Here is a 21,072-nt window from a genome sequence, read left to right as displayed (position 1 = left end):
ATTAAAAAGCCTCAACACTCCCCCTTGTGGGCAAAATACGAAATATCACGAAAATACCTGAGAGGAATTCTGGCCCATTGAGATAAGCAGCTATTTATGCTTTGAGCAATTCTGATATACGGTGGAGTGCTTCCATACCAGCAGATACAAAGGTATGTATGCAGATGCTGAATGCTTCCTTAACATGTGTTCCTACAACCACCCTGACCTACTTCTCAAGAAAAACCCTTCATTTATTTCCTAATGCATCATGTAGTTTTGGGTCTGTTTCACTGAAAGTGAACAGTCATATTTCTGTTATTAAGTAACTGCAAGTTGAGACACCCCTAAGAATAACAGGCAAAGTGGTCAGGATTAATTTTAAATACATACTTTTATATCAAGGCATAAGATTTATGACAACAACAAATCATCACAAGTTCTTTAGCATGCAGAAGATTCACTAAATCTACCAAGAGACTGAGAAAATATTTCAGATAATACAAGTCTTTGGATGCTGGCATGTGTTCTCTTCTCCCACTGACTTCTATTTTTATTTGTTTTAGCTAAAAGCCTTCTAGGGTTCCTTAGGGTTTGGCTACGTGACAAAAGGAGCATTTGATAAATTGAAATGCTCATTGCCCTGAAATAACATTTTTTTTTTCTTTTTTTTCTTTTTTTTGTGAAAAAGTTCATTATGCATATGCCTTCAGTGAGGGGAGTACCTGGCACCTTCGGCAGAAATCTCTGCCCCAGTTTGCTCCAAGGGCTTAGCTTGACAGCTGGTTGCTACAGTGTGATTTAGTCAATGCAAAACAGTTCTAGAGGGAAATGTAGAAAAGTGTTTTTTTTTGTTTTGTTTTGTTTTTTTTTTTTGTTTTGTTTTGTTTTGTTTTAATAACACTACTTTAACCTTCAAAAAGCCACATTCCTGAAATTCCTTTCTTAGGATGCAGGGTCGATTTTGTCTGCTAGATACTTGCAGTGTTCTGCAGGGCAGGGGGATTTTGCTTCTCAAGAGGTTCTGGCTCTTAGGGCCTTTTCACCAAGTCCAGCATGTAACACCTACATTGCTAATGTGAGAAATTACACAGAACTGAGTTGACGGCAGTGCTTAGACATACAAAGCAAATGGGACACTTGCCAAGACATTAAGAGGGCACAGACTGGCAGCTGAGAGAACAGAGTGTGTATCAGCTCATACTTCCCAGATGCAGAAATATGGCTCGTAAAGATTTTATCACTGCATTAAATCCTATGTGGCTTAGAGAAAAATAGGTAATAAAATCTCTCATCTAGTGAAGGAGAAATTGCTTTATTGTAGTTCAATTAAAAAAAAAAAACTGTCATTTGAAAATGCCTCCTATTTACTAAGTTGCTTTCAATATTTCTAAAACTCTGCTTTTGTCTTGTTTTGTCTCTTATTTATTTCACTAAAAATGATAAAATGGAGACACTATTGGAAGTCTCTCAGCTGTTGCTTTTAGATACTCTGACAATATAATTAAACATGATTTTGTAGAAGGTAACAATGCTTTTCATTACAGTGGCCTCACTGTGGAACAACTCCAGCTTCCTACCAGTGCAGAAACCTGGGCCATGCAATCCACATCTCACCTGTACTCAGTGGAGACTCCAGCCCACTCCTACAGTCCTTCTCTTGCAGCTCCTTGGAAATTCCTGCTTCACAGCAGGCTCCAGGACACCTCCCAGGGCCCTTCTCCAACACGCTTGTTGGGTGCCAAAAGCTGACACTGCTGTAGACCACCTCTCCAAGCCCATTGCTAAAGACCAGGTTTATGTGTATACTTCCACTCCTACCCCAGCAGTTGCAGCTTCCCTGACTTCTCTAAATTGCTGGGAAATTGCTAATGGGTCCCTTTGAAGGGAAAGCTCCTGGACTAGAGGGCATTAGAGCCAGGGATCCCCAAAGAGCAGCAGCAGTACCCGCAGGAAACCTTGTACATCACAGAATCACAGGGTATCACAACCTTAGCCTCCTAACATTTTGCATTAAAATACTTTAATGGTCATCCTGCAGTGTCATTGCAAAAAAATAGCTAAGGTTATTTGTTGGTGTCTTTGCTCTTTTCTTTTACAAAAGGACAGTTCCCTAAACGAACACTTTCACAAGTACTCCATCTTGCTAAGAGCTACACACATACCAGAAGGCAATCTTTGCCCTGATTTGTTTGCATGTAGAAATTTCTCTCCCTACTTGAAGTGCAAGCTATTATGGAAAACATGTCTTGAAAACACGGAATGTGCAGACTTAGTTCTGAGACTTATGTGGCCTTTATTATGTATGCAGTGTGGAAGGTTATCTCAGAGCACTTGTATAGACACTTTAGAAAAATATGATCTTTGTGTACAGTACTGCTAACCTGTGGGAGAGGAGGGATTGTTCTCCCCCTTCTACCACTTTGGTTTAGTTTTATCCAGCTAAAAGTAGAGGAAGACAGTTTAGGTGATTTTCAAGGTGCAGGACAGCACCAGTGCCACAACCGATGTGACGTAGAGACTGAAAGATCCCCCGAAGAATCGGACTTCTGTGAGTGGTCCAGGGGCGCTCAGGGCCCAGTCCCAAATGATGCTTGCTCCCAGAGCTCACGAATACAGACAGCAAGCTCCATTCCTGAATACAAGCCAAGAGTGCCTCCCCTCCTCAAGTTACCACGTCTTTCTAGCTTTCAAAATGAAGCAAAGCCATTCCTCCATCTCCATCACTCAGAAATGCCTTTCCGAAGCTCTTCCTCTTGCCATAAACCCCAGAGGAGAAGGGCTCGGGAGGAGAAGACCGCCAGCACAGAGGCTGGGGCACGGTGCCCGGCGGCGCTGCACAAAAACCTCCCGGGACCGAGCGGGGATGCCCCGAGGCTGACTGCAGGGGGGTCGGAGCGGGCAGAGCGCCAGGGCAGGGCCGGGAGCAGCGGCCGGGCCGGGAGAGAGGGCGGCTGGCGGAGGGCCGAGGCGACCCGGGCAGGGTGCCGGGGCCACCGCAGGGTGCCGCCGGCGGGTGCCGGCACATTCCGGGCAGGCGCACTGCGAGAGGAGCGGGGAGGCGGCGGCACACAGCGCCCTGCGAGCCCATGGAGGCGGCGGGGCCGCAGCCGGGCCCCAGCCCCAGCCCCGCGGCGGGGCCGCAGCCGGGAGCCGAGGAGATTGACATGTCCCTGGGTAGGTCCGGAGCAGGGCTGGGGGTGCTGCTTGGAGCTGGGTTGCTGGGGGGGGGGGAGCCAGGGACGGGCGCGGGGCGCTGCCAGCCCCGGCTGCGCTGGGGGGAAGCCGGCTGGGGAGGCGCAGCCGAGGGTGGAATCGGGGGCTCGAAGCCGTCGCGGTGCTTTCCGGGCAGCGCCCCGAAACTTTAGGGGGGGGAGTCAAACGGCACGGGCCGGGAGAGGCTCACGACTGAAAGACGGAGATGAGACATTGAGACATAGCCCGGGGTGTGCGGGTTATTTATAGCTGCTTGCTCGTGATGCTCGTCATTCCTCTGGCAGCGGATATGGGAGCTGTGCATAAACAACTGCCCTTGTATTAACTCCGAAGACTGGGACGGCGGGGTTTGGGCTATCGATCTTGGTGGATTATCCCGGTGACATCGCTGCTGTGGAAGGAAAGTCCACCAGCACCTTTTAAGACTGGGTTAGCTTCCTGACAGAAGCCCTGTGTCATTTCCCAGCAGTGAGCCACTTGTCAGGAATAGCAGAACATTTTCCACAGCCAGCTCAAGCTGGTACTTGATACTGATGCACATGCCTTTTAATGGTGGTATGAGGATTTAGAGCAATAATTGGTTTGGTCCCTAACTTCATTTGTTTGTTTGTTTGTTTGTTTTTCCCCATGGTGTTGCTTGTGCACCTGTCTTCTGTTTGTTCGTACGTGATACTCCCCTTTCTTCTGTTCTCCCTTAACACTTCCCTCAGTCAGACCTTCTGCTTCCACCTCCACATTCAGTACCTTAAATGACCCCTCACTTTAGTATTCCATTACGTTGCCCTGTTAACCCCATCGTATTTATGGGAAAAGAAGAAAAGGTAAGAACTGATACCCAAAACACTGATAGACCAGGCAGCCGAGCATTCATCTCCTCTCTGCTCCTAGTGAGCTTTTCCTCGCAGTGTGGAGAACCCACCCTGGGACGCCTGTGATGACCTCCCTGCCGAGCAGGCAGGGCTGCTGTCGATATGCTTCAAAGCAGTCTGTGCCCCAAATAGCACATATCCCAAAGGCACACTTAGCTGACAACATTAGCGCATTCATACCAAGAGCATTGCACAGCCTCTCCCAATGTGCTCTCTTCCTAGCAAACTTGATAGAGAAATCACAAAAGCAGTCACGCAGACTATTCTTACATCTGCTCTTGTTCACTTTCTCTGGGCCTTGTATTAATTTGGACACAGGATTTTCTTGATAGAAAATGACAGGTGACAAGTGCTGGAGGTATGATTTGCTGTTTGTGATAATCACCCTTTGAAAGCTAATGGCACTTTGTGCTTCCACTCCAGTGATTCATTAAGGAGCTAGAGTAGTCTCTGCCTGGGAAAAGGCCTGATTTGAACACTTCTTGCCTCACTAATTTGGCAAAAGTTAAAGCATTCTGCTTGGAGCATACTAGATGCTGTGTTATTAGTTGATAAATGTTTTCTGGAAGGTTTGAGGTTAAAAGAGGAAATCGTTGGAAAATATGAATTAATGAGGAAGACGTCCCTTTGCCATTCCTCTTCATTGGAACAGCTTGAATTAAAAAGACCCCCTTGATTTCAAACCAGCTCAGTGAGAAATGGGCTGCTTTGAGCTGTTTTGGGATGATTTCATGATAGAGCTTTGTGTCTGAAAGTAAACTTGCCTTGTTTTTTTAAGGCAGTGAGGGAAGTCATGCACAGAGCTGTGTTGACTTCAGAAGATGGAAAAGGAAAGGAAAACATCATACAGCTGTCTGGTGTCCCCTACACGGTGCAGTTTCTGTGTCCCATGGGTGGCAGGGAGAGCATTGGAGTGGCCCTCACAGCATGGATGCTTCTACCAGTTCTCCTCACTTTGACCACCTCAACCACAGCCTCCCAAGTCAGACCTCCTCCGTAAATGTTCTCTGCCCAGCACTGAGCTCTCAGTCAGTGCCCCTGCAAAAATCTCTTCCCTGATGTTTGTGCAAAGTCTCTGGGAGTGGATCCCTCAGTGGGACATGAGTCTGAAATCTCTGTCCTGCACATGGTAGATATGTGCCGGATGGTAACACATTTTTACATAATTCACTGCGCCTTAATCTCTAGCCTGCAGGAGCTGAGTAAATTGATCCTATGCTTCCTAGCTAAGCTTAATCTTTCATTGTCTGCCACCACAGCTCACAGAACCGCAGGCCCCGTTTTTACTGTGGACAATCTCAAGTACCAAAAGTGGAAATTGATGTTGGTAGAAATTGTAGCTTTTATGGGTTTCCCCTTTGCCATTTTGATCTAGATGACATCATAAAACGCCACAGGAAAGAACAAACAGATGCCAAAGCTGCAGGGGACAGGCGAAGGCAGCAGATCAAGAACAGGAACTCGGCATACGGGTTCGGGCGGCCCCGTTTCCGTGCCTGGATGCAGAGAAACTTGCAAGGTACGTGAGTGCCCTGGGCCAGCAAAGCTGCGTTGCCTCCCTGGAAAACACGTTTCTGTGACAAAATACAGCTCCTAAATCTGTCTCCTATCGAATTCCTGTATGCATATAATATGTACTTGGGCACTGAACAGCTTTTCTCTCAGCAACAATGGAATATCAGGGCCCTTTTAGAGGATAAATTCATCCATTTCTATCCCACCCTCTCATGAATTACTAATTCAAAGTGACTTAATATCTATTCTCTATTCCCTTTTGGCTTTGCATATTTTAATTATGCCTCTTCCTAATCCTCTTTTTCCCAGAACACACTTAAATTACCCCTTCAGTAATGGTCTTTGATAGCTCAGTTATTGGAGCTAATTTGTCACTTTTGCCAATCGTGCTATTTTTATGATGAGTTTTTTTATAATACCATGTGATCACTGTAATCTCTGTTTGGTTCCACTCGCTTTTATCTTCAAAACTAAAGCAACGCTAAATACTGCAATGCTGCATGAAATGCCATTTGATAAATAAATTTATCAAAGATTTGCTTTTTTTTTTTAATTACTGCTAAATCATTTAACTGAAGATTGTAGTGACATTTTGCAGCAATGTCTTTGCATTCATCCCCTTGAGTGCAAGTGACACATTAGGATGGTGGCATCACTGGGAGCAGTCCTGGTCGTCTCAGATTTGCCTCCCACTCTTTCATTCTCACTCTCCGCTACATATTGCCTTACTGAGAATCGTTCTGGTTCAAAATAGTGCTGATAATTTTCCTTGATTTTTCTGTCAAAAAAAGAAACACAGTATTTGATATTCTTCCACGCTTCCACATAGAGACTACTGCAAGCAGATCAAATGAATCAAACAATTACATTTTTTTTTTTTTGTAGCTAAGCTTGGAAAAGAGAACTTTTTCTGTTCATTTGTAGAATGACTTTTTGCTAGTCTTAGTATCTTACAGGTTTTACTGAGTCTGAATTCAGACCTGCCAAGGGCAGAGATCCACCATGCTGTGTGGAGCTGATGTCAGTAGCAATTTTAGGAAGCTCAGCAGGGCCAGGAATTAAGCCCATAATTCTTCAGGGGCTCATTCCACTTTAGTCCCTGCTGAAATGCAGCCCCTTGTGGGCTGAGATGTGATAACCATTATCAAAATGATAATCAGTACAGCGCAGTACTGTAATGACTGAGCATGGAGAAGGGTATTATGCTGATTGAAACAGCAAGAGAATTCACGCAAGCGAAGTGCTGTTATCTCTCCTGGAATTTGGCTTGAACCATCTCCTCAGTGGTGGGGGAATGATGATTTTTAGTGACAAGAAATTTGAATTTCAAATCTCCTCCAAAAAGAGTGTTTCGGACATTAGGGCCTTTCCCCAGACTGGGCTTGCTGGGCAGAGGCAGCTCTTGGCCAGTATGGGTGCACTTAATGCCAGGCTCAGGGCGGGCACCCAGACAAAGGTGGGGTTCCTCCCCAGCTGCTGAAGCTGTGAGCTTTTATTCAAACTTTATTTTATCAACAAGCATCTTCCAGACTTTTTGGAGAGATGAAGCCTCCCGTGTGTCACATTTCAGCTTACACGTGACAGACGGAGGCCCTGGTCCCCAGCTGGCATACACGGGGTGCCCCTCAGAGCTGATGGCTCCGCAGTTAGTTATTTACATTGGCTGCGATGCGCCTGAGTGCACTGCTGAGCAGAGGCTCTCTAATAGGAACCGACTGACAGGAGCGTGACTTTCTAGTCGGGGTTGCCTTTTGCATCTGTCCCTCCCTTTGCACTGGTGAAATACCCTGGAAAAGCAGCTGAGCTCAGTCTCCCTTGCTGGAAAGAAGTTGCCCTGTCCAGTGTACAGGCGAGCTGCAATGCAAGGCTTGGGGGCCTATGGGAGAGGGGTCTGGTTAACAAGCGAGAGAGAAGGGAAAGCACACAGTAGCTGTCGAAGGGAACAAGAAAGGGAAAAAAACAACTGTGGAGAAAGATGTGAGAGGGAACAACAAAATGCTGGTAAATACAGCAAGACCGCATCTGGTCAAAGAAGACACCGAGTACTAAAATCTGGGTGTTTGTCAGACAGAGTTTTGCACACCTGCATGTCTTCTGCAGCAAGGGCATCTTTTCCAAGACATAACTAGTGGTCCCACAAAACTTGTGAACAGCACTGCATTTTGTGCATGTCACCAACCAATATTTTCTGCCCTTGGGAGCCAAGCACCATGACTGCTGGCTGTGAGGTACCTGCCACAGGCATGCCTTGGTGCTTCTCATTGTTCAGAGCCAGAGCAGCTCAAATGATCGTCAGTTTCTTGCCTTGTAACCAGTGCCACCAGCCTGTGGATGAGCCCCTTGTTATGCCCTGGGGCTGGAGCCTTCATTAATCACCGCGGTGCTGTTCCCTTGACAGCAATGTCACCACTTCCTCAGAGCGCTTCATTTCTAATTGCTCTAAGTCATTATAAATTGCTGTGATGTAGGAATCGATGGTATGGAATCAATACACATGCCTAACCTCTCCCTGGTTTGTGTCACTGAGGTTCTCTTCTCTGGTGTGGGGTTTTAACCACGTGGTTAACTGCCCGCTGCAATTCACTGCTTTATGTCTGATTTATACACCCTGGTGAGGATGTACGCACATTTCACTGATAATAGCAGCTTGGAAAATGCCTATTTAATTATGACTACAGAAGTTTGTCGTATGGAGTAATTAAGCTTTAATGCATTGTGCTGCTGTCTGACAGATTGAGTGCTTTCCTCTCACCCAACACTTCAGCACACTCAAAAATTATAAACAGGCTTAGGGGAAAAAGTTAAATGCAAGGTGTGTGGTTTCAGTGTATGTATTGTACAGTAACATAAAACAGCAGTAGAAGGTGCCCCCTTCAATATATGCAGTAAGTAAGGATATGTCAAGCTAAAATAAAATAAATAATTGTAGGCCAGTCGTCACTTACCAAGTGAGATAGCGTGGGCACTCAGATCTATTCCAGACTGCTGCAAGTTTGGCTTCCAGATGCCTGGGTCACTTGCGTATCTGTATCAAAAGGCTTTTCCATTTCACAGTTAATTCATAGTAGTGTGAGCTCTGACAACAGATTGACAGGTTTCCTGATGTGAGTGTTCCTGCCTTTATTAGGAAGCAGAACTGTGGAAGGCTTTTCTCTTCTGTATTCTTTCAAATCAAAGGATATGTTTGTCACTCATATATATCATGAAAATGTCGGAGTGAGACATCGGTATGATAAATTATTTTATATTCTGCAAAATTAATTTACTTTTCTGGAATACAGTTATGAATTTCTTGTCTCACTACTTATATAGCTACTCCTATATCATATTAAGTTAACCTTGTAATACATTTGAAAAACTGTAATCCTAAATTGAGTTTTGAAGGTTGCTAAAATAACTGTTGATTTTCTTAGGACCTAACCGTTTTAGAAGGGGGTTTGGACAACAACAATACAATCGAAGACAATTCAGGAATACTGGGCCAGGTCCTCGGAGAAGAGCAGCTGCTGCATTAAATGGAGTGAGCCCTTTAAATCGCCAGGCATCAGCTCAAGAGGTAGGGGAGTACAGAACGTACAGCTATTCCCAAATGTCATGTAGTAATCAGCTAGATTTTCTGATTATGGATCACCCAAGAACAATCTACATAAAAAATGCACAGGCACAGTCTTTTGTATGCCTATGCACAGCATTTGTATGCAGAGGTGTGTACAGACATACGCATATAAAACAGCAATTTTCCTGTTGGCTTTATAAGCTTAAGACTTGACTTTTTTTTTTTTTTACTGAATATGATTCCATGTTTGAGTTTTTTTTTTTTTTTTTTTTTTTTTTTTTTTTAAAAAAACTGTTTTTAAAATATTTTAAAATATTTCTAAATATTTCCATAAAAACAAATTTTATGTCTTCTCGTCTTCCTGTCATTACTTAGAGATGACATGGAATTATCATTTAGATAATAGGAAGATGAGAAGACATTGAATTTGTTCTTGTGGAAATACTTTAAAATCTTTCTCAATGAGTTCTTGCCACCCAGAGCATTTTCCAAGGCCCAGTGAAGTCAAAGGACAGAATGTTTGTGACTTTAGGTGCCTTTGCTTCTGGGATGTACTTTGTACTAGCAAGTGTGCAGCCTTCCCCAGGGACACTGATTACCAGTGCTATGACAACCACAGGTCAGATTGCCCAAGTGCTTCAATGTAAAATGCATTTTTTGTCGTTCATAGCTTTCCTTCTCTCAAGTTTAAATATTTAAATTTTGTCTCAGTTCAAAAACTTTTAAAAAGAGTGAAATATTTTCATTCAATTTTTCAGTTATTTTTAAGACTCGAGAAGGAAAAACTATGCATTCACCATTAACTTAATTCTAAGAGCTTTCTTCTGAGTATCACTAAAATTAAACTGTCTTGGTGTAGAAGGTGGGAATTGAACAAGTAGACAGTCCTTTGTCATAAGAAGCCATTTTTTCCTTCATTGGTAGAAATTCACTCAATTAGGAGGTCACATATGCTCAGTAAGCTTTTAAAAACAGCAAATTGGTGAACATGATGGCACCTTTAATGGCTTTGTCCTGGAAATGTAAGTTAGGGAAACCTAAACTAAGCATGCATGTGCATAAAGTGTGGTTATTCTTGAAAATAACAACTGCAGTGACTCAGGTATATATTAAGTAGGGCTGGATATTAACAAAGCAATAAGCAGTTGCTGGGAGGCATAATTCTACGGCAGCTTTTGTGTGTGTGTGTGTAAATAAACCTAGTGAGGAGAATGTGGAAACATTTCAGTTATTGGGTAGTAACAGTAATGGTAGTTGTCCCACAGAAATTAACTGAAAGGAGTACGTGGCTGTATGTATGAGTAATTGCGGGAGGACCTGTGCTAATGTCTTCTGATGTGCTTCATGCTTTGGGGTTCAACTGGGCTATTTATGTGTCTGAACAAGAAAGAGTCAGTGACTGAAAAGAAACCGGAGCAAGACTATAATGCTTGACTTATGTAAGATTTGCACTCTACAGACTATTATTTTTTTTTGTATTTCTGTACAATTAGGATGAGGCATTCTCCCTAGTACTTGTAATTTCATGCCCAGAAATTGCAGCATGCATACCGATTGTTGACAATGGTGTGCAATAAATCCAAACACTAAGAGTACAGCAATGTGCTTGGTAGAAATATTCCTGCTATACAAGCCAAATGGAAGAGACCAGGTTTCAATAGGTTTGGTGAGGAAACAGTTTCCCATTAAGAAAACAACAAAGGCTCTGCTGCAAGACTGCAGAAGTTGCAAAGAAAAAGCTGTTGTGAATGGAAATATGTGAATGCAGAACACACAGGACAGGGCTGAAACCCCCTCGATACAACCACCAGTGACACCAAATGTGTCGGTGAGTGGTGCAGGCACCTCAGTATAGTCAGTTCTCAAACCTGCACTCACTAGACAGAGCTGAAGAAAATGCCAAATGAAGGTGCTCAGGTTTTCAGGCAGTGGCAGTCAGCAGGGGAGGATGATCGCATGCTGTCGCTCCTGGTCGCTCCCTCTTTGCCTGGCATGGGAGCAGTGCAGGTGCCAACCACTGAGCTCTTACTGCTCTTTCAGGGCAACAAGACCGAAGATGCTTTCGCCAAAAGCAGCAGCAGTGGGCAGCTGGAGGCACAGCGACGGCCACCCCTGGGTCCCAAGCGATTCAGAGCAGCTGCTGCCAGCACCCATGCCCCAGGGAGAAGGTAAAAGCTTTGGTAATTTCTGGTTTTCAGCAATTCTCTGTGGCTCCACTCTTGGTCTGCTGCAGCATGCGTGTTCATGTGACGTGAGAGAAGGACCTTGGGTGTGTTACGAATGCACCTGGATATGAAACAACCTTTTGTTAATAAGTCAGGTATGAGGTCTGTTGCATTATTCTAGCAAGCACAATGTGACCTTTATATTTTTATTAAACTTCTAATATGTCACTCTGGGGAAAGTTTTCAAAGGGTGAAATATCCTTTATTTTCACAAAAGCAGGAAACACAGACTCCATTCTGAAGGGAGAGGCAGAGAGTGAAGCTGTGGGAACAGATGCTGCACCCTGGGATCCATGATGGGTCCAGGCTGCGGGGATCTGGGCCCAGCTCCAGTGTCTATCTCATCGTGGTCCTTACGTTCTCCCTGCTCAAATGGAAGCTGGGTTTCAGTCCTGTCTTTCTTTGCCCTGAGTAGAACATGGACTGAATGGCCTCCAGGGGTCCCTTCTGACCACATTTCTTTCTATGATTTTATTCTATCATTTTTCTTTTAATGAGAAGAGTTCAGAACAAACACAAGCTGCTGTTTCATTTGAGCAGAAAAACTTGTTTCACTGGAATTCTTTGCTGAAAAACCTTTGGGGCTGAACTTGGTAAAATATTCCTCAAGTGCTTCTCATATTGCTTTTTAATACCAAACTCAGTTGAGTACTTCATCATTAAACTTTAGGAGAGACCTGCTATCATATTCACTTCTGCCCTTTTCTCTCCTTTCTTACCAGCAGGCCTTTCCTTCTGAACAGGGGTCCAGGCTTCCAGCAGAAGCGGATGATGCAGCGGTTCTCCAAAGCCAACTTTCAGAGAGGGGTCAGTACAGATGCATTTTTTTACAACCTGCAGATGGTGACCTTTCAGTTTTACCAGCCCTTCCTTAGTTGTATCTTTCCTTCCAAAAGTAACTGGGAGAGATGGATGACTTTACAGAGAATATATGAGAATATATTCCTAGGACAGGGCTTTTTAATACAGCTTAATATTCTGGTATCTGGAAAGTAAAACATGGGCAGGTGATAGAAGTCTGCAGCTTGTACAGCAGCACAAGGAGAGGAAACTTCAATGCTGGTTGCCTTGCCTGTGCTGTGAGGAAACCCAAGATGAGCAACTTTCTTGATGACACACAAAGAAAGAACTATTCAAATATACCAAATGAATTACCAGAAAAGGAATAATTGTTTTTGAGATACAATTAAGTGATTTTTTAAATTTATTTCATTGCAGATAGATGCTAATGCAGAAGGGAAACTACCAAGGATGCGAAGGTAATTGGTGAAAAAGGCACACTGCTAATGTGATGTGCTCTTTCAGGCTTGAATCAGAGCTAGAGCTGTCTTACTGTCTTGGCAGGTGGCAAGTGAAACCCAGCCCTGGAGCAGTTCTGACGGTTTCTGTGGCTAATCCCCAGGCAGGACAGGCCAATGTGTAAGTAAATGAGGAGATTTGTTAGGATGGAAGCCCTACAAAAGCCACTGCAAATCCCTTTAGCATTACTGCAGCTTCATTTCTTGAAGGCTGAGTGAATGGTTCAGCCCCCAAATGGATTGCAAATGCTGCCTCATTCTGTTTCTGGCATATCCGAAAGGAGATGGTAATTACACATGGTTGGGTTGTTATCTGGAGTAAGGTGGAGTGAGGGGGGGGGCAGTACAGAGGCGCTCCCAGCCAGGTTCTGCTGCCATGGCTGGTGGCAGTGCGTACCCTGAAGGGACAGCTTGTAGTGGCTCTACAGGAGGAGCAGCACTGGCCTGCTCGCGGGCAGCGTGGCTGGAGGAGCTCAGCATCAGCTCCACGCTGGGTCAGGGCACGTGCAGGATCTGGCACCCAAGCAGGGGCAGAAAGAAAGGTGGGTGAGGGCACTCAGCCCAGAGAGCAGCCCCTGATAGCTGTGATATGACAAAGCCACAGTGCTGGAGCACAGCCTGCAGAGCAGCTGATCACCCCTTAAACTCACCCAGACCGCAGTGATTAATGCTGTGGGAAGCACGGGGCGCACAGGGGGTTCCCTTATTCCTTGCCAGTTTGCAGATGATAGGAAGTGAGCTGCCTTAGCTGTCTGGCTGACTGCAGATCTGTGCTTTCCCCAGGCCTGGATCCAAGCGCCCGTTCCTGCGAAGCCAGAGGCCCCCGCCACGGGCAGCCAAGCCCCAGCCCAAGGGGGTGACGCTGAGGTTCAACTTTCGTGCAATGGCAAACCAGGTAGAGGAGCGCCGAAGGGACAGGCGGCACCTTGCACCCTGCTGCAGCCCTGCTGCTAAGCTGTTAATGTCACGCTCAGGTTTTCAGGGCCGCCAGCTGCATTTATCTAGCACAACCTGGGATGAAAGTCCTGCAGCCATATTGGCTAGGTTGCTTGCCAAAATTATGGCATCAGAGAAGACTGTTGACCAGCTACAGACTCAGCCCAATTTTTCCCGCTGTGTTGGTCCCTCTTGCCCTGTCCTTGTGCTTGCTCAGAGCGGAGAGATGCTCCCCGTGAGTGGGCCTGGCCGGGGGCAGCCATTTCACTGTCAGTGCTCCCCCCTCCTTGGAGACATGCAGCACCTCCTTTGGGCTTTGCTCTCTTTTTGCTTTGGAGACCACCTTGGTGCCACGTTTTACACTGACATATGCTCCAAAAGCCCTGGGGTGGGTCAGAAATCCTGCTCCACCATCCTGCGTTGCCAGCACTTCTTGTCTGGATGGTTTGTTGTTTTTTTTTTCTTATGCCTTGTGTTCAAATGCCATCTGCTTGCTCCTGTTCTTGCCGAGGATGCCCGGTGTCCTGGGGCTGGGCACTGCTTGGAGGATTTCCAGCTGCACACAGTCTGTCGAGCTCCTTGTCTTCGTGTGATGAGTGGTTTAATTGACTAACTGGCTGTGAAGCACCGTCCTGACTGATGGGCTCTAATCAATACCCTGCTACAGGTCCGGCTGTGCTTTGCAATGAGACGCAGGACTGACTCGCTCTCCCTTTCCCCTGCAGACCAGCCTGACGCTGGATGAGAGGTTCTCTGGTCTGAGGAATAAGAGGCGCTTTACAGCAGCCCGGAGCGCCGGCCGGACGGTCACCATGCCCTAGCACTACATGCTCGTCACAGGGACTGCAGACAGCAGTCCAGGCCCTGTAATGGGCAGCTCAATAAAACTCGATAGATTTCCTCTGAGATAGCTAATTTGGCAACCTGCCGTTTCCTTCCTTACACACAGAATGAGCAAGTGATTGAGGGCAGGGACGTGGCAGCACAAGAGTCAGGGCCACAGCGCAGGGCAGGTGGGAGAGGAGCAGGGGAGGTGGAAGGGGATGAGTGGAGATGGATTTGCTGTGCCAGGGAGAGCCACGGTGCTGGGGCCACCCCCTGCTGCCTGGGGGTGACCACTGTGAATGGGAAGGGGACTAACTCCAGGCTGTGCCTGTGGAGCCTCCGCTGCCTTGTCCCAGAGTTGGGACAGCATTGAGGCCCCTGCACCACCCACCTGGGAGGCAGAGCATGTGTAGGGGCTGAGCAAGGAACATGCCCCAGCAGCAGCACCACCAGGGATGCTCCAGCGTTCCCCAGCATCCACCTAAGTGCCTGATTTGCAGCATGCACCCAGGACCCCTACCCAAATGTTTGCAGTGTAAGACCCCCACATCCTCTAAGCGTCTCACCCTGCCCTGTTAGACAGCCCTGGGACCTTGTGTTTTGTTTGGTTTGCCATGCTGTTCTGACTGCTGCTGCCAGCTGTGCTGCCGGAGCAGCTTTCCTCAGCACAGAGCACGGATGGGCTGCCCCAGCCCAAATCTGTTCTTCAGTGCTGTGTAGTTCTGCATTAGGGATTTCATAGGTACAGCTCCACTCGTGCTCAAAGTATCAGCAGAATCAAACTTGCAGTTGCAGGAAGAAGGCCAGGCTATACAGCAGTTCGATAAATGTTGGGTGAGAAGTTAACAAGCTGGATCTAGATATTTGTTATTGAAGCTCTGCACCAACTGTGAGTCACTGATCCATTCTCCACCCACTGCTGCAAGCCAGCACTGAGCACACTGGACACAGCCTGTTACTGGGCCCTAAGCTATACTTGTTGAAATAAATATTTGATAGACTGCTTTACATTTTACACCAAGTGTCTTTAACAAGAGACTGGACTTGAAGTTGGTTTTATAGGACTGTGTGAAATGTTACTAGCTGACTAAGCAGTGATGTATGAGTCCAGTACACCAAATAAAAAACTAACTTGTCAAATGTCACCTCCAGTTATTTACCGTCTTTCAGCAGGCTTTCGGCACAAGCTCAGCCTCTCAGCATGGTGCTGAGTGCCCCGGGGGCTTCTCCCCTTTGCCCCCCATTGCATCACTCCCTGCTCCTCACATGGAAATGAGCACTCGGCCAACCCAGTGGCAGCATCACTGCTGCAATCAAGCTCCTGCAGCCATTTCCATGGGTCAGCTGGCTCCAAAGCGCAGCTGAAGCAGTGGGAGGTTTTAAATAGGTTCCTTGTAAAATCTTGGTTGTTATCACTTCCACTTTTAATGTTATCAGCAAAACTGTCGGAGCAGACCTGGCTTTGAGTATGTCCAAAGTGAAATGCAACCTGATTTCCAGTCTAATGAACTGAGGAGAAGACCTCGTCTCTTCATGCAAATAATGTGGAAGTCACTGAAGATGAACAGGAAATACTGTCACAAATGGCAATAGCCCTGATTGCAGTTGCACATTCACAAAAACTACTGGCAAAAGATGGTAAACTGGCTAAGAAAAAAAAAACAATACCTTCTTACACCAGGTTGCAAAGGGATAGAGCTGTTCAGGAGAGGAGCCATGAGTGCAGCATCCCTTTGGTGTTCAGAGCACACTCTGATACTATTCTCTTAGAAAATGTTTTTCAGCAATCTATTCCTTGTTTTTTTTTTTTTTTTTTTTTTTTTATGAACTGCTTAAATTAAATGGAGGACTTAATGATAAAATCTACAATTTTTTTCTAGCTTGATTCCCTCACAGAGCTGAGTGAATTTGCATGCAGCAAGAAACAAAACTAGCTGTGTGCTAAACTCATCCATAGCAAAAAAAATCACAACTGTCATTCTAAACACACACTGGGAAGGGCCACAGTCAGTTCACTGAGGCATAAGTACCCCCTTTCTGCCACACTACTAAAAATTTTCTTTCTAAAGTTATCCCGGTAGTGCATAGGGTGAGCCACTGCACAGAATCTGGCTGCCCTTTGAAAAGGGTGTGTGACACAGTTTAACCATCGCCTAGCAGAGCTGTTTGTCCAGCTGGGCAGTTTCTGGTGGTCTCAGTGGTGGTGCCAGTGCCACACAGGCAGCCCACTGGCCCCCTGAGCAGAAGGTGGCAGCAACTGGCCAAGCCACCCTGCACTCAGCCTGTGGCCACCGAGACAGGGCAGCTCTGCAACCTGGGAAACACTTCTACTGCATTTCAGGCTAGCCAAAGCCATCTTCGGCTCTCCAGATTAACACCTCTGGTGGTGCCTGGGAGGTTTAGAAGTGCAGGAACAACTGTAGAGGGTGAGAAGAGAATCCCCGCAGTGCATCCCAGGGAGCACATCCCTGCTCAGTTACTGCACTGAACCCCCTGTTCTGGTGATTTCTTTCTTTAGACACTTGTGTCTTTGTGTTTAGCAACTTTTGGTGGTGTTTTCTTCCATAATTTATTTTTGCAGTTTGCTTTCTCTTTGTCTATATTCATTATATTAATTCCTTAGCTTCTTTGTGCCCTTTGTGATTTTTTAGACTAGTGCTGTATTTGCTAACCTCATTTCTAGGAGAAGAGCCTTGGCATATCTTGATGTTGACTGTCTGGAAGGTGAGCAATACCTGTGATTGCCTTCATACCTTTTCAAGCTCTGCTACATCTGCCTGAGATGGCAGGGCTGAAGCAGACATGATATTTGAGATGGATTTGTGCAAGGACTCTGCTTTGTTTTCTGTTCCTCTCCTAATAATTCCTAACATTCCGCTTGCTTTTTGACCCAGAATAGCAATTTGGAGTATGAAATAGTACAACACATTAATACGGGTTTAATGAAACAAATTTCCAGTCACAGACCTCAGCGTCCCAGTGAACATTTTCTTCAGAAACTGTTCTCACAGCCCCTGTTTCAGTGGTAGATAGCACACCTGAAACAACTGCCTAAAAGAGGTGTGCCCAAGGGATCCGATCCAACTTTCCCATCTAATCCCTTGTGCTGACGTTCAGTATTTTCTTAGCTGTTCATGGGGTGTTTGGTTTGATGCTAAAAGCTGCCTTTAATGACACTAACAGGCAGTGGGGAGAAGGCCAGCTTTCCCTGCAGTTTTCCCCACTTGCCAGTTCTTGACGATTTTAGTGCCGGGAGATGTGCTTCAAGCGACTCCCCAGTATTTTGGGGTATTATTGCCAAAGCAATGCAGAGTCCCAAAGCTCCCCAGGAGCAGTGTGGCTGTAAGGTCCTCAAGAATAAAAATGCATACTTTTAGGCAGACACAATCATCAAATCCATCCTGGCAACAAAGCAGCAGCCAAGGCATCGAGCAGAGGGGCTGGAGTGTGCTCCAACAGAGGAAAGAGGAGCTGCTCTGCTGAAATGCCAAATCCTCTCCAGTAAAAACGAGCTGCAACTGTCCCCCCAGCACAGAGCAATGGCTCACAGCAGTCTCCCCTGTGTTGCACCAGGGTCCTTGTCCCACTGTTTGTCAGACTGGCTGCAGAATGGAGTCAGGCAGTGCATAAACTTGCTGCCCTGCCCAAAGGTGCCAGGGAAAGCGTCGGCAGAGGTGGAGCCTGCTGTCAGCAGTAGCAGTTGTTGGTTTTCAGGGGTCCTTGGAGGCATTCAGACAGCCAGAAACCACAGGCAAAATATTTAAACAGAAACCCGAGATCCAAAGAGCATCTCAGGCACTACAGTTCCCGCAGGGGCAGGAATAAACTGAGCTACAAGCTGAGTACCAGCACCCGCCAGGCAGCAACCCATCAGAGAAAAATCATAGCAAGCTGAGAAAAGATGCTCAACCCCCCAGGCTGAAATGAGAGGTGTACCTAGGGGCAGAAAAAAAGCTTTGGCAGGGTGACAGTGTGTCTGCAGTGTGTAGGTTAAACACTGCCTTGCCAAGTGCCCCTGGGGCAGCAGAGCAATAGCTCATTCCCAATGTCTTCACACCTGGGGTGACACAGGCTGCAGAGGGGTGTCCCCCCACACTACCACATGTCACAGACGCACAGAGCCTTCTCCTGTAGGATGGTGTCCTTCTCCCATGACTGCCCAGCCCCAGCAGCCCCTATGCAGCTTCCCACCCTATGCCCCAGGAGGGCTTACCAAACTGGACCCAACACTGAAACAAATTGGAAGGGGGAAAGAAACAGTCTGTGGAAAGTCAAACAGTACTGTCAACTAGCAGAAAAATGAACAGCATTCCCCCAGGCAGGACTGGGCAATCCCAGTGCTTTGGTTAAGGCATTGCAATGGGCAGGATGCCTTGCTTGCACAGCTAGCCAGTGCCTGCTTAGTCAGGACCCTGTGTCCTGCAGTAGGTGCAGGTGAAGCTTGGCTCTGCTTTGTACTCTGGAATGGGACAATCCCTTCCAGAGTTTTACTAACGGACCTTTAACTTCCATGTGCAAGAGAGAGTTATTTTTCCCCAGTGTAGATTTCATTCACTGAAGTCCTATTCTCTCTGTTCATTTGGATCAACTCTGACTGCTTTTATAAGGAACATAATTTAAAGTGTTAAAACGTGTAGGAAAGACGAACAGAAAATTAGATTTGGGCTTTAGCCACTCAAGATCAGGGGTTTAGGATTTAGTATTAAGCCATGTTCTAAATCAGATCTTTCCTAACTACATCAGGAGTGCTGCCAGCTTTCATGATTTTACCAAAAGTCCTGTGATGTTTAATGCTGCAGTTAAAACCCCAGTTCCTGGAGGCAGGTCAGGAGGTGAAAATCTCAGCTTGCCTGTATTAAAAAGTCAGTTTGCAATGCTGTGGTTGTGTGGGGAAGACCATGCAGGAATCTGATTCCAAAGAAAAAGAAAAGCTGGGGGGTAATGTCAATTATTTTTTTGAATGTCAGATTTCTAAGTCAACCTCATGATGAGCTTGACTCATGACAGTAAAATGCTGAGAGCACACTGCTGGGCCAGAATCAATCTACAGTCACTTCTCATTGTGGATGGGAATCTCTGCAGTGCTGACAGCACTCAGAGACCTTTGTCCACATGTCACAGTGCCGCTGCACTTTCGTGTACCACAATACCAGCCCTAGCTTGTTGCAGAAGCTCACACACCTGAAACAACAGATTTGCTCTTTCCACAGGTCAGGACTGAAGGAGAGCATCAAGAGGATGCTCTGCTCTAAATTACACCAGGCTGTAACTATTAATCCTCCTCTTACTGAGCTCCAGGAAGAGGATGACAAGGCACAGCCTCACCCTGTGAGCAATGACACTGTCACTCTCCAGCCACTGCCCCTGGAGGCCGAGGATGTCCCCGATCCTGGCTGTGGATCATGGCAGTGTAACGCAGGGTGGACAAAGTGAACCCAGACTGGGGTGGGGCTGGAGCCAAGCGCCGGGTAGGGAAGGGGGTTGCTGTGTGTTGTCCACAAGGCTGGTCACAGCTGGCCACCAGCCAGCTGGGTGAGGCCTCCCCCAGCTGCTCCAGGAGAAGAGAAATTTCCATTCTTGCTGTGGGCATTCAGAAGCCTGCAGGAGCCTGCTGGGAGCCTGTGGTTACCAGCAGCAGCGCCTGAAGCAGGCAAAGTTCTGCATGTATTTTGCCCTCCCCCAGTGACTGCCTTTAGAGAAACAAGGGGCTGCCAGAGGCAAGGGTTTTGGCACTCCACAAGCACGCACAGGTCCTGGAGCAGGCAGTTTTGAATTTGTCATATTTATCATAGGTTCATGCACAATCTTACTCCACAGATGCTCTGACAAAGCACTGAGAGCTCCACTCCCCGAATGGCACTGCCACACAAGGACCTCAGACATCTTTTATATCACACCTGGAGCACAGCTTTACTAGGGAGCACCACCACATAATACCACGAGGCGAGACTGCAATATTTAACACCACGCTAAGTAGGCCTTGCCAAGGAGGTGTCTGCAGCAGCTCCTCTGGGCTGTGGAGCACACGCACCCTAAATTTAGAATTTCCCCCTGCCCCAGAGCCAGCACAGCACAATGACTCATCTGTGCATTTGCTTAAAGGATTTCAGTGTCGACCAATCAAGGTTTCTTTGTTGACCACAGTTAATTTTGGTATGCACAAAATTCCTGGGTAAAGACAGGAATTTAGCTGCAGTATCAGTGTCTCCAAGATGCCTGCTATGTATTAACAACTGACTGAACAGCTCTCTGCGGTCAAGTCACCATTTCCATTGCAACAGTTTTGTAGTTATAATACTTTCACAAGATAGAAAATAACTTGCAAAAAACCTCACCTAAGGAGAGACTGAGAGGTTTGTATCTTCGCTAATAACTACAGGTACACAGGAGCCTGTGGGTTTCTCAGCCAGCATGAACTCAGGATGAAGAAGAATAAATGGTCTGACATGCAGCAAGGCCTGGCTGCAGGACACGTGGCATGTCTGAGGGTTTTCTCACTGTAGGAAAGACTGAGATCAAATATCTGCATTTGTATGCTAGTGGTAATGGAGTTGCTCATGTGCAATGAAAAGAGAACACAGCCCAAGCAGCTAGAGACTAGAACAAGACTGATTTACTTCTTTTGCATAAGCCTATAAATTGTTTAGAACTGG

At 46.4% G+C, this 21,072-nt stretch overlaps 1 protein-coding gene across 4 annotated transcripts; it reads left to right on the top strand.

The window, feature by feature from the left end:
• Window positions 1-3,007: 3,007 nt before the first annotated feature.
• On the top strand, window positions 3,008-15,559 carry LOC311443702 (UAP56-interacting factor-like). Of its 4 annotated transcripts, none has more exons than XM_084534050.1 (9): window positions 3,008-3,156; window positions 5,440-5,583; window positions 8,993-9,135; window positions 11,176-11,303; window positions 12,086-12,167; window positions 12,579-12,619; window positions 12,705-12,779; window positions 13,442-13,553; window positions 14,320-15,559. In XM_084534050.1, exons 1-9 carry the CDS (start codon window positions 3,069-3,071, stop codon window positions 14,413-14,415), a joined length of 909 nt encoding a protein of 302 aa, XP_084390176.1. In that variant the 5' UTR covers window positions 3,008-3,068; the 3' UTR covers window positions 14,416-15,559. The 4 variants fall into 4 exon arrangements, with proteins under 4 accessions (XP_084390176.1, XP_084390175.1, XP_084390177.1 ...); XM_084534049.1 differs by having other exon boundaries at window positions 12,083-12,167; XM_084534051.1 differs by lacking the exon at window positions 3,008-3,156 and adding an exon at window positions 3,484-3,750.
• The last annotated feature ends 5,513 nt before the right edge of the window (window positions 15,560-21,072 follow it).

The sequence above is a fragment of the Aythya ferina genome (genome assembly GCF_964211825.1).
Source record: "Aythya ferina genome assembly, chromosome: 13".
In the NCBI taxonomy this organism is placed as follows: domain Eukaryota; kingdom Metazoa; phylum Chordata; class Aves; order Anseriformes; family Anatidae; genus Aythya; species Aythya ferina.
Note: the sequence above shows the minus strand (reverse complement) of the source record. Positions and strands in the feature narration are given on the sequence as shown.

What these genes read in the sequence shown, in the direction of transcription:
- LOC311443702 (XM_084534049.1), top strand. Translation starts at nt 3,069, where the DNA reads ATGGAGGCGGCGGGGCCGCAGCCGGGCCCCAGCCCCAGCCCCGCGGCG. An exon ending in GGAGATTGACATGTCCCTGG is followed by an intron (nt 3,157 to 5,439) that starts GTAGGTCCGGAG and finishes ATTTTGATCTAG; the next exon opens with ATGACATCATAAAACGCCAC. An exon ending in TTCGTGCAATGGCAAACCAG is followed by an intron (nt 13,554 to 14,319) that starts GTAGAGGAGCGC and finishes TTTCCCCTGCAG; the next exon opens with ACCAGCCTGACGCTGGATGA.